The sequence below is a fragment of the Cynara cardunculus genome (assembly GCF_001531365.2).
Source record: "Cynara cardunculus var. scolymus isolate 2C chromosome LG 1, CcrdV1, whole genome shotgun sequence".
NCBI classification, from domain to species: Eukaryota; Viridiplantae; Streptophyta; class Magnoliopsida; order Asterales; family Asteraceae; genus Cynara; species Cynara cardunculus.
The window spans coordinates 44,928,092-44,941,816 of record NC_037528.1 but is presented as its reverse complement, the minus strand read 5'-3'; the positions used below and the strand labels follow the sequence as shown (position 1 = coordinate 44,941,816).

Sequence of the window (13,725 nt, the reverse complement as noted above, 5' to 3'; positions counted from 1 at the left end):
GTTATGGGACCGACTATGGACCGGCCCGGCCCGATCCGAAAATTCAAATAATTTTATAAATAAATGTATTTTTAAATAATTTTATAATGTATTTTTATAAGAAAACGTAATTTTAATTATATTAAAACATATTTTAAACTGTATTTGAGTGACTCAATTATAAATTTTATAATGTATTAAAAATATATATCATTAAAAAAATAAAAAAAATCTTATTTTTTTAATGCAAGGACCGGTTGGGACCGGGACCGAGACCGACGGCCCATAATCGGTTATGAAGTACCTTGACCGGTCCTAACATTTTTGGTTGGGACCGGGACCGAGACCGGGATCGATTACGCCGGGACTGGTTATGGCCGGTTATGAGAAAGATGAGGACCAATTGAGACCGGCCCGGGACCAATTTTTGACCATCTCTACCCTGCCCCGATTTCCATCCCTGCTTAGTACAAAAGCGTTATTAATTTAAAAGTGTCTCATGAAAAAAGAAATACGGGTATTATTTGTAAGTTTGATTAATTTAATGGGTACAATTGTAATTTAGTATAATAGTAGACCATTTATGTAATTATGTCTAAATGGTTGTACTTGTTTATAATTATGCAAATTACTACTAGTTTCTCATTTGGGTCCAAACCCCTCACAAAACCCTCTTCCGCAACCTTCGACCGTGAGGAGACGGAATCACCGCCACCACTGCGACTACTACCACCGACGACAACTCCATCTACAGGAGACTCCGGTGTATACTCGCAGGTTTTTATACCTCTTTGATTTCGATTTTCCTACATTTTCTCTGATAAACCCTAGTCTAATCGTTTCGCTATACGATGAATTTGAGCTTTTTTTACAGTTATAGATGCTTAAGGGGAAGGATTTCAGAAAGTTCGTAAGTAGAACTTTACCATACTAACGCAAAATATTAAATGCAGGAGAGATAATGGAGCAGAGATTGGCTAATTCGTTGATAATGACGGTGAATGAGAAGAAATTCATTGAAACTGCATTACTGTCGGACCTTAGAGTGGATGGTAGGCGTCCTTTCGACTATAGAAAACTATCTATCAGCTTTGGTAGGTAAGAAATTCTTATAAACATCATAATGATTTTTGTAGACTGTTAGTTGCATATGGTTTGTTGTTGAGATTTTCAAATTGTAGAGAAGATGGTTCATCAGAGGTCCAGCTTGGAAATACTCGTGTTATGGGGTTTGTCACGGGCCAGCTAGTACAACCTTATCGAGACAGGCCAAACGAAGGGACACTTGCAATCTACACTGAGTTCTCACCCATGGCTGATCCTTCATTTGAGGCAGGTCGTCCTGGAGAATCCGCTATTGAGCTTGGGCGTATAGTAGATCGTGGTTTAAGGTACGATAGTTTATTTACTTGCTTAAACTTTTGTTCTTCAACTACGTGCTCATCTTTTTTACCAAACTCTTTTGGACTTACTTTTGGGTTTCCTTTTGCCAAGTTGTGATTTACATCCATAAATGGCGAGCATAAAAAGCATGAAACTTTCTTTGATGCAAAAACGGAGTATCACATTTATGCACCCATATCGTTAATAGCGTGCTTGGTAGCTTACTCCTAGAATACTTATGTCGTACATATCCTTGAAAAAGGAGATATAACCAACCTACATGATGAGATCACCTTTGCAGGGAAAGCAGGGCAGTAGACACTGAATCACTTTGTGTCATTTCAGGGAAATCGGTATGGGCCATTCGGATTGATCTTCACATTATTGACAATGGGGGGTAAGCTGGAAAAGTAGTTACTATCCATGTGATCTATTCATTTTTTCAAATTTTATTATATAGCTAAATCTCTATGGAAATAGAAATCTTGTAGATGCTTCCAATGTTGCTGCTTTAGCTGCCCTGTCAACATTCAGGAGGCCTGAATGTACATTAGGAGAAAATGGTCAAGAAGTGATTGTACATCCACCAGAGGTGAGCTTTGTTTGGCTTCTACAGCTAGAAATTTAAATTTTGTATTTCAGTTTACGTTAAAGATCAACACATTTGCTCATGGTATACAAGCAGACCTAGTATATTTACATATCTATCAATTGCTTTCTCCATCCATTTAACAAAGCTGAATACTTTATGCACCACTTCCCCTAATGCAGTCCTCTCATGAACTGAAAAATCATAAACCTGTTACATCATAATATATAGGGGAACAATATAGCTTAGCGTCAAAAGCCTTTTGGATGTCTAAATCTATTAGTATGTTATACATCGGGTGAACATGCTAGAATTTGTGAGGTCATGTGAAGTCCTCTTGTGAAGTCCTTTCGCTAGCAATGCCATAATGTGTATTTGTATCACTATTTTTGTGTGAATGGAATATCAAGGAGCCCAATAACTCCATGAAGAATGTCGAGCTTTGCTTATCAGCTAAATATTGTTTAGCCTATATTGTTCTTATAAATTGGTACTCCATAAAGACTCAAGGATACTTGTTTTTATTGACACATTATGATTTGCTGCATGTATGATCTCAAGTAATGGTCTTTGTTCGTATTATGTAATTTATCTCTTATGCATCTCGCAGGCAAGGGAGCCACTTCCACTGATAATACACCATCTTCCAGTGGCAGTAACATTTGCTTTTATCGGTAAAGAAAATGTTGTGGTAAGCAAATGAACTTTATAGGCTTTTTCTGCTGTACACTTATATGAATATCTGTTAGGAAAGATGCTTTGAACTTCCGGTTTTCTTTCTAATTATAAATGAATGATAGGTAATTGACCCAACCCACCATGAAGAGGCTGTGATGGGAGGATCCATGACTGCTACACTTAATACAAATGGTGATGTTTGTGCTATCCAGAAAGCTGGGGGTGAGGGTGTCTTGCAAAGTGTCATCATGCAGTGTTTGCGCATTGCCTCTGTGAAGGCTGGCGATATAACGAGCAAGATAAAGAGTGCTGTAAGTCTCTAAGTTTCTGATAATTGATATTATAGTGCACTTATCTGCTACCTTTGATTTTGATATATGGTGGAATTTCTTCCTAAGTTAATACAGTTGCCATTCTGAGTGGCTTAACAGTTCCAGATGCTAAACACTGGTCAACAGACTGCCTTTTGATGTAGGAGTAGGAGTAGGAGTATATATCATCAATAATGGTTTGCTTTAGGCAAACTTGAAGGTGGAACCATTACCATCACTTTGGAAAGAGAGTGACACTTGTCTTAACGCTAAAATGGTCTAGCAGTAAGATTCCTGATGGGGTGATCCACCGGAAGGGAGTGTGGCTCTTATTAAAGCAACACCTAACCTGTCATGTACTAGATTGTTTTATTCCATGTAAGTTATTGACTTGGCAAGATTGGTCTTGTCTACCCTGTTAAAAGAATGACTTATGACCCCTAGAAGGCATGTAAATCTCTTTCTTGCCTTATCAAGTTATTTAGATTCTATTGTCAAGAAAGGTAAAACGCTTACATTTATTCCTGTGAATTTCTTGCTTGAGCTAGTTAAGGGAAATACAGCGGTTGGTGCTAATTTGATATTCGGGATGAACACCATTTGAATGCCATTTTTATTTTCTTGTGTCAAAAAGATGGTATAAGATTATTATCCAAGTATTCAACCTTTCAAGTCATCACACTTGAAGTCCTTTCTGATGACATCTATTATTAGCCAACAGAAAGTAGATAAGCCCATTATGTTTTTCTAAACTACATGTAACACATAATAATAGTTTCAGATGGAAGTTTGGCATCTTAAGTTGTAAGACACCAGCCTACCACCAAACATGATAATATCAAGGTTCCTATAACTATAAAATAGGTTGTTATTATCCCATAATCGACCAAGGGACTTAAAACTTGACGTGGGTTCTAGGATGTCATTATTTAGAGGCACTGTATAAGTGGTTATGTCAAGCAGTATGGTTGGATGTGTAATAAGCCTGTTTTGTAGTGCTTAAAAGATATGATTTGAAACTGATTTTTAGGGTCAAATACTCAGAATTTGAGAAGCAGGTAACAAGTTGTTTCAACAAAACTGATTTTTGATGGTAAATGTAAAATTTCTTAACTATCCCTAACTTTAATCAGGGTTAAATGGCAAGCCATGATGTGTCTCCGATGCCATGCTAACCCCCATAGTGGTTGTGTAAAGCGTGCGTATGGGAGGCTCATTATGTCAATTAGTTCTCATGTTCCTCGAATGGATCTCTCAAAAGGCTAGGGCTCCTTCCTTGCCACCGCGTCCTTCCTTGTGTGTCGGAGATAAAAAGCGAGTGCATTCAGTCATTCTCTTCACTGGGCTTCTCTTATCGCCATAATGACTGCCATGGTGTCTTGAGGCGCATTATAGTGCACAATTTTTTATTTTGGATGCGTCATTTGACTTTGTTCGACTTCTTAATTATTTTTAAAGTTTTGACTTAGTTTTTACTTTTTCCCTTGTTAGGAGCTCTTGATGAAGCACTTTTTGAATAAAAAAATTCTGACGGGTTCCGTCCCTTTTATCCAAAAAAAAGTATAACACTTTTTGTAAGGTTTATATATATATATATATATATCTATATGTATATATTTATATATATGTATATTATAATATCTATATAAGATTTTTCTTCTTTTTAGATGAATTTTATTTGTTCAAATTCATCGAGTAATATTAAAAGAACATATGTGTACATGTGTGTATATATATATGTGTGAGAATGAGATATAAGGGACTTGCTGCCTTAAGCTATGACTTGAAAAACGCTGTGGCTCCTAAGGCTTGACCTCGCAGCCACGCGACGCAACGTGCTGTTTAGAATCTTGACTTTTATCACTTTGTTGGAGCTAGTTTTCTGATTCTTGCATGTTTGTAATAATCACTTTCAAAACTCCATTCCTAAGAGTCCCTGAGTTGCGTTATCATTAAACCCAAATTCTGTAAATTAGGATCTGCTAAGTTCACATAGTCATTAAACTTTGGGGAATATTCAGAATCAGGCAACTCATTGATATTTACTTGGAATATCAGCTTTTGCTGAGCCACTTATATGCCGAGTATTTTGCTTATTCTCATTTATTCTTAGAGCATCTCCAATAGATTCTCCAAAATGGAGAATCAAAAGTCAAAATCTCCAAAGAAAATTTATTTTCATCTCCAACAGCTTCTCCATTTTGGAGATTACAATATGAATTATATCATTGAAGTATTCAATATCTTTGATAAAATATTATTTCTCTCTCCTATACATTTAATTTCAAGGATTATCATTGGTAGAAAGAATAAAAAATAATCTCCTTGATAGGCAATCAATGTTGGAGAGGTCCAAATTTGGAGAATTTCACCCTCTCTCTCATACTTTCTCCATTTTGGAGAAGGTTTTGGGGAATCTGTTGGAGCAAAAATCCTCAAAATCTCCATTTTAGAGAATCTGTTGGAGATGCTCCTGATCAACAATATGATGTCATTTGCTTGAGTGCTTCTATGGTTTTGCAAACAAGCAACAGAGTTAAGCCTACAAATTTAGGTAGTTGTCTGGTGTCGTTTCCGGCTTCTATCATCACTTTTCGAGTGAAGTATTTCTTCTTTATTGCTTTGGTTTAATAGTTGATTATTTGTGGAAGTGGAACTTTTCTTTTTTGTTGTATTCCTGTGCTTGTAAAAATTGAGTTGCAATTGCATAACTCCTGAATGCTAGTCTTTGGTTGATATGGCAGCAAATTTTGCATGTGAGCATAGATGAATCCCCCTCTATACTTGATATTTGGTGAATTTGCTAATGCCTATTCCGTGAAATTTCACCAATTCACTTGATCGTTGCCTCCATGGATGCAGAACTGCAGATACAGTAATTTAGTTAACCTATATATACTTGAAGGGGCTGTTTACCAAATACTTACCCGGTAAGTGCTTACCGGTAAAATTTAACACTACTATTTACTTACCGGGTAAGATTTTAGTCCATCAAAACGACATCGCATGTAACAATTTACATGGTAAGCGCTTACCGTGGTAAGAGTCGTCGCTCTCACTTACCCGGTAAGACTCTTGGTTTTTGTCTCGTTCTTACCAGGTAAGATTCTTGGTCCGTACCATATTCATCCAATGAGGTAACTTGACTTAGTAAGCGCTTACCCGGGTAAGCGTTTGGTAAACGGGCCCGAAGTCATTTCCTGATCATATAAGGTGCCTTTGTGACATGAGATAGGACAAATACAGAAACTTGTCCCACGTTTGGCCCGACGTTAGACTGGGATAGGACCTGAGTGAGACAAGCATGCTTTTTCTCTGTCCTCCAAAATAGGTGGAACAAAAATCAGGAGATGAGACAAAATTGATAAATTACTAAACTACCTTGTCAAATTAAAACCCTAAGACCTTCCAGAATCTTTTCACCCGCCTACCTCACTCTTGCCCATCTCGTCCCGTCCAGTCCGCATACCAAACACAACTATAGCGTCTAGACAGGAAGGTAGATTAAAAAGGGTGAGAGGGTTGATTGTCGTACTTGGATAATAGAATATCAAAGGTCTGATCTGTCGATATAGTATTGCATGGAACTATACTTACACCTACAGAAGCAATTGTTTTTATTGAATATCAAGCGTAGAAATAGTTATCATTACAAAACTCATATTTTGCTAACATTTGCAGGTAGAATCATACAATACTGAAAGATCACTACGGAAAATCAAGCGGCATAATCCTTCTCCTGCTGTAAGTGTTATAGAACCTGATCAGCTGGGATTCAATTATGTGTGAAAACATTAAATCGAAAGATTAAACCTTGTGAGAAGAAAACTGAAGGCCATTAACATTGAATTAACCGGTTTCTTGTTTATCCTTTTACTTGGAGACCCTCCCGTAGGACCACCCATCACCTTGTAAACACAATTTGTCGGACATTTAGTATGCCGGACAGGACATGACAACAAAAAATTTCCCCATGTTTGGTGCAATGTTAGATTGGGACATGGCAAGACTGAGTGCGACAAAATGCATTTTCTTTAGCACCAAAAAATGTGGAACAAAAATCAGAGAGAGACATAATTGGTTATATTACCAAGAGTAGATTATGATTTTCGTCCCTGTGGTTTGTTGATAATTTCAATTTTCATCCCTTTGGTTTGTAATTTATTGCTATTTTCGTCCCTATCGTTTGTAGTTTATTGCTATTTTCGTCCCTGGACTAATTGCCACTACCTTTAAAGTACAAGGGATCAAAACAGTAAAGAATTGTAAATCATAGGGATCGAAACAACAATAAATTGTAAATCATAATGATGAAAATAGCAATGAATTACAAATTATAGGGAGTAAAACTGCATTTTCTAAACCATAGGGATACTAAACTATCCATGTCACATTAAAACTCTAAAACCTTGCACAATTCTTTTACTTGCTTACCTCACCCTTACCCGTCCAATTATGTCCAATCCCGCCTGCATACCAAAGGCACCCTTAATACTACGCTTTACGTTGAATAGATTACCTTAATATCATCCATCTCTTTCAACTCGAAAGTTGTGCATCATATGTCTTATTTTCCTTCTGCAGGGATACAAACATTGATGCGGCACCATTGACGGCTACTATCTTCTCGTCGTATGTAATTTCATCAACTTTATTTAGTATAAGAAAACGACTCGATATTTTGTTTCGGGGAAAATTTTGTTGTAATGTGCCTTTTGAAGAGGTTTGTCAAGTATTTGAGCTGATTCGTACTCGATCCAATTATGAAATGGTCGAATAGGTGGTGGACTAGATGACAATCGACCTTTATATGTTTAGCTTGTAGAAGATCCTACTCTTGGCTAATATGGATGGCAAATGATGATCACGTTATAGCCTCGTACGTGATGCTTGTATTAGACGTTTGGTCTAAGCCATCTCACATGTAACTTCCGTCATGGGTCAATGTTCCGATTCTACACTTGATTGAGATAATGTTGCCTTCATAGCTTAGTATTCTATTTCGACATATCGAGACATTATTGCATGTTTTATGCTTTCTGAGCACACGTAGTAGCCGGTGGTAGATTTTCGAGTAAAGGGGCATCTTGCCTAATCTACATCAGATGACCCCGAAATTTTTCGAAGTCGGTCTTTTGTAAAAGCTATCCCAGTAATCAATGGAGATGGGCAAACAAGTTAACCGGTATGGGTTTTTAATCGGTCCTTGTCCTTGTTGGTGATGTAACCGGTCCCGGTCCTAATCCTAACTAGTTTCTAGATAAAATAAGTATAAATGGTAGTTAACCAGTTTGATTGGGGGCTTAGTCCACCTGAAGGTGGGGGTGCTCAAAAATCCGACCAACTCGATCAACCCAACCCAACCCAACGTGAAATAACCCAACCCAAAGTAATTCGATGTCTAATCGAGTTGTAAAATTGTCAAACCGTAGGTATTGGGTTGATATTGGGTTATTATTATTTGAACCCAACTCAACCTGATGAACCCGATATCCTTTTATTTTTTGGATTTAATATGATTGTTGAATTTTTATTAATATATACATTAGACGATTATACTGTCATGTATGTTTTTCATATACACATTTTCAATCTATTCATATCTCTATAATTCATTCATACATATGTTCAGTAATTGTGAACATATATATGTAAATATAGAAAATTAACTGAATGTCATATACGTAAGAAATATGGATAAATTGTATCAAATGGTTGATGATGAAAAAGAATATATGAGTAAAGAAATAACATATTCAAAGTTAGAAGAATATTTTAATATACCAAAGTATCAACCCGACCAATCCGTACGGTTGGGTTGGGTTGGTTTGCAGTTTGGGTTGGGTTTGGTTAAGATTTTTCCAAACCGCAAGCATTGGGTTGGATAGTTCAAATGTCTTCAACCCGATCAATCCAACCCATGAGCACCCCTACCTGAAGGGTCCTATTTTTTAAATAACTATTTCTTTTGTATTTATATGCATAGAGGTTTATGTATTTTTATGTGGGTTATCAATTTACATATGACTTCTAAAATCATTATGTGTTCTTGAATTATGTTCTTAGTCTGATTGTGATCTGGGATCTACAATTGGTACCAGAGCAAATTAGAAAGATCTAGGATTGAATTTGGAATCAAATTCTGGTTAAATTTCTTGAATCTTGGTTCGACAGTTTATGTTTAAGTTTGAAATTGTTCTTTACTGTTTTGATCAAATTGGACACTTTTGATCTGTTTTTGGGCAAATTGCATTCACAAAACTTGTTCTAAACTTGTTTTCGAGCTAATTTGTATTGATTTTATCATCAACTTCTAAGTTTTTGTGGATTTTTTGTGAAATTCTTTGAAGTATTCTGTCTGTTGTCATATATCGCCCATTGAAGATGTTCATTGAGCGATATCCGCAAGAACATCGCTCAATGAATCTGTTTTGATAGATATTTGAAGTCATAGCTCGCTGAAGATAGTTTGAATCTAATTTTTGTGGAAATCGTCCAAGTGTTGGAAGATATTCGAAGATATCGGCCAAAGTTTGCACGATATTCTTATATATCGCCCAAAGTGTTGCACCGATATTTGGATATATCGTTCAAAGGTTACCAGATATTTGTTTAATCGGCCAAAGCTTAAGTGTTGATCGATATCTGAGGATACCACCCAAGAAATGAGTGATACTGATATCCTTTCCTTGTGATAATTCAAGTTTTTTGGTGTAAATCGTCCAAGACTTATCCGATATTTGAGAATATCGCTCACGTGTTGAGTGATATTCGTGTGGACTTTGAAGTTGGAATATACCGTCCAAGTGTTGAACGATATTCAAGAATATTGCTCGAGTCTTCCTTGTTCGATATTTGTCTATACCGCCCAAGCCTTACCCCGATACTTGAGTATATCGCCCAAAGTTGTGAGCGGTATCCGGGTGAGCGATATTCATATCAAGCAATTTTCTCTTCAAAGCGGTGAGCGATATTCTGTCCATATTGAGAGGTATTGTAAGGGTCGAGAGATATTCTTGAAGATTTCATTCCGATTCAAGATCATTTTCTAAAACGATAATTTCAAGTCATTATCAAGATGTCAAAGGAAGGACATGCAAATCATAGTATCTGAATCTGAAGAACTCAATTTATACTATTCTGAAATTGAGTCTATGAATACTGATTTTAATGTTGTAAAACAAAGACTTATAGGTGAAAAAAGCTTTAACGCTAAAATTCCGAACTGAAAGATTTGGTTTTAAAGGTTTGTGTGAAAATCTGAAAGAAAAGAAAAAGAACAACTTAAATCTGATTTAGAAAATCAAATTGTTACACTGAAAAAGTTCGAGTACGTTTTTTGTTTACGTTATTTTTATTTTTGTAAAAAATTTGAAATAATTCAAATGTAGTTTTATAATTAAAAAAGCACAAAAATAAATAAATAAACTTAATACAAAACATTACAAAAAAAGTACAAAAAAAATAATTTAAAATTAATTTGTGGAACCTACGTGTATCTGATTTAGGAGACAAAACACTGATATACATAACAATTTTTTTTGTTGTTAATACTTTTATTAATTATATTATTATAAAGTGTACGTATGAAGTTTTTTACCCCTTGTCTTTGATATTATTTGTGTTACCGAATTTGTTATTATGAACATTAAATAAACTCTTAAATTTTATTGATGAAAAAGGTTGCTATGATTTTCATAAAAGGTTTTTTTTTTTTATTAACCTGGATATCCAACCCGTTATATGAGCCGACTAATCCCAGGATCACCACCTGCTTTGCTGATAGTCCGGAGTTATCGCATTTGAACCTCCGTGACCATAATGAGATTTTTATTCCTCCTTGGATTTAACCTAGGACCTCCTGATACTTTTGATCTTTGGAGTCAAGCTCAAACCAATCAGACACCATCCTTGTGGTTCAGAAAATGTCTTTTAGAGCATCTCCAACAAATTCTTTAAAATTTAACCAAAAATGGAGAATTAAAAGTTAAAATCTTCATCAACAAAAAAACTACATTCATCTCCAACAGATTCTCCATTTTAGAGAATCCAACATTGATTGTAATATTAAAATATTATTTCTCTCTTTAAATATTTTATTTTCAAAGTTTCCTATTGATGATCTCACTTGATGATCATTTTTGAGGTTATCGTCCATATTTGGAGAAAAAAACTATTCTATTTTCCACTTTCTCCATTTTGAAAATTGCTTGGAGAATCTGTTGGCGCAAAGTACTGACTCAAAATCCTCATTTTCTCTATTTTAAAAAAAACTGTTGTTAAAGATGCTATTAACCGATTAATTATAATTCATGTTTGATAAAGTTCAATCGATCAAATTATAACCGATCATTGGTTTAAACAGTTATCGTATAAAAATGTTGCATACATGTCATTTTAATGGACTAAAATCTTACCCGGTAAGTTAAATGAAAATGTTAATTCTTAAAGGTAAGTGTTTACCGGGTAAGCATTGGGTAACGATCCCTTAGTGGCGTTTACCTAAATGTTTACCTAGTAAGCACTTACTCATAAGATTCAACATTATTACATACCTTTTTTTTCTGGAAGGGTGTCTCCGGCTATGCCTGAACTAATCCTAGCAAATTATGACTGCAAGAAATCAGCTCTGATAAACTCATTGGTCACAGCTGTTGTGTACGTCTAAAATCTAACCCTGGACAGATAGGATATTCAACCACTACGCCACAACCCCTGTGGTTAATATAAGTTTACCTTACTATGTAAGATCTTAATCCATCAAAACAGAATCGTATTCAACAGTTTACCCGATAAATAATAATCAAAAAAGAATCATCATCCTCACTTACAAGATTCTCGATCATTGTCATTACTCTTACTGAATAAGATTCTTAGTCCTTCTATATTCATCCCATAAAATAATATATCTTAATAAACGCGTATCGAATAAGCATTTAACAAACAACACTCAATTTAACTTATTTTTAAAATAAAAAGAGTTACATATAATATTAACCTAATAATGACAACGACGTGTGAGAAAGATGGTTGATTGTTGAATGGGTGATCGTGATGAACATTAAATGCACATCATTTGGCTCTTATCCATCTCCAATTTCCACATTTCCAAAAATACAAAATACATATAGAGAAAGGGCAGGGCGGGGCGGGGCGGGGCGGGGCGGGTTCCGTTAAAAACCGCCCAATTCTTAAAAATCATGTAAACCGATTTCGATCAATATGAAGATCGAAATTTTGATATTGTTTGATCCACAGAATCAGTACCATATTCTAAAAAATGATTCACCGTTGAAACATAGATTCATGAACCGAAAACATTATCGTATTAGTGAAACAGATTCAGTTACTGAAAACACAGTTGTCTTTTGAAATAGTTGCTGATGAAATTGTTTCAAAGTTTTTTTTTTTGGGTTATCTTGTTCGTTGAATGAAACGTGTTCAGATTGTTTCAAAGTTTTTTTATGGATGAACTTGTTGTATAATATATTTTTTTCCGATAATCTTGTTTCCTAAATTTTTTCAAACGTAAACAATATTAAATAGTTTGACCATAAGAATGATTAATGTAAGAAAAAAAATGAAAGCATAAGAAATACACGAAAGTGAAACCATTTCATAATTGTTGAGAACATGTTGTGTAATTGGCAAACAGTGAAACCATTTCGTAATTAGATTGAAACGGATCCACGTACTGAAAACATGAAAATGACAAATGCCTCATATATTACGTTGATGAAATCGTTTCATCTGTGGTTTAAATCGTTGCATAATATACTAGGATACAAAATATATTCCTGGATAATATTGTTTCATTATCAACAATTGTTGATGAAATCGTTTCGTTTTTTTTTTCCTGGGTTATTTGGTCCACTTAATGATTATTGATTTGTATGGTATGGTGGATGCAGTATTTTTAATTGTTATAAGTTCTGAAACAGGTTCATAAAATGGTTATTGTAAACGGTTGAGATGTTAACGTTATGAATATGGTGTTTAATAGTCAAACAGTGAAACCATTTCATAATAAGATTGAAATAGATCCATCTTCTGAGAAAATGAAAATGACAGATGGCTCCTCTAGAAAAACATTGATTTATGTATCGTAAAAAATACGGTAAAATCATTTCATTCATTAAATGTAATAGTTAAAAATATTGTTTTGTTATTCAAAATGGGGTTGATTAAGTAAACTGACGATTATACCCGATTTATTGATACAGACGGTTTTACAATTTTGCCATTTTTCCAATTAATTTTTTTTTTTTTTTAACTTTCTAATATAAACTAAACTAATCTTGACCATTGATCAAATAAATGGATGAATGAGATTGGTTTATATGAGTTATTATGTAATCCTTTACATTTATACAACTATTACAACTCAATCTCAACCGTCCATTTAATTTGATGAATATGTGATTTTATAAAAGTTTAGATTGTTTTCTAATATAAAGTATAGATCATAATTAATGAACCATAACCATATTCTATAAATATTCAAATCATAATAAATGAATTCTCATCATTTTCATAAATAATCTCAATTGATTGGTTTGTATTAATTGTACAAATGTAATAAGTTGCATTTGAAACGTCTTTTATATATATATATATATATATATATATATATACTAGAAGTGTACTCGCGCAATGCAGCGAGATACATCATGATTTTAATATTTCATTTTCTTCTTTATCTCAGTCGATATTATGTGATTTTGAGAAAGTGATAATGTTTTTATTTTTTAATAAAATATATGTTTGAAGATATCATAAAAATTT

At 34.4% G+C, this 13,725-nt stretch overlaps 1 protein-coding gene across 4 annotated transcripts; it reads left to right on the top strand.

Moving 5' to 3' along the window:
• Positions 1 to 628: 628 nt before the first annotated feature.
• On the top strand, positions 629 to 7,943 carry LOC112502666 (exosome complex component RRP45B-like). Of its 4 annotated transcripts, none has more exons than XM_025106643.1 (9): positions 629 to 756; positions 933 to 1,077; positions 1,161 to 1,370; positions 1,664 to 1,759; positions 1,843 to 1,954; positions 2,562 to 2,642; positions 2,752 to 2,940; positions 6,622 to 6,684; positions 7,525 to 7,943. In XM_025106643.1, exons 2-9 carry the CDS (start codon positions 941 to 943, stop codon positions 7,537 to 7,539), a joined length of 903 nt encoding a protein of 300 aa, XP_024962411.1. In that variant the 5' UTR covers positions 629 to 756; positions 933 to 940; the 3' UTR covers positions 7,540 to 7,943. The 4 variants fall into 4 exon arrangements, with proteins under 4 accessions (XP_024962411.1, XP_024962418.1, XP_024962422.1 ...); XM_025106650.1 differs by having other exon boundaries at positions 666 to 756; positions 933 to 1,073; positions 1,166 to 1,370; XM_025106654.1 differs by lacking the exon at positions 629 to 756 and having other exon boundaries at positions 1,008 to 1,077; positions 1,166 to 1,370.
• Positions 7,944 to 13,725: the final 5,782 nt, after the last annotated feature.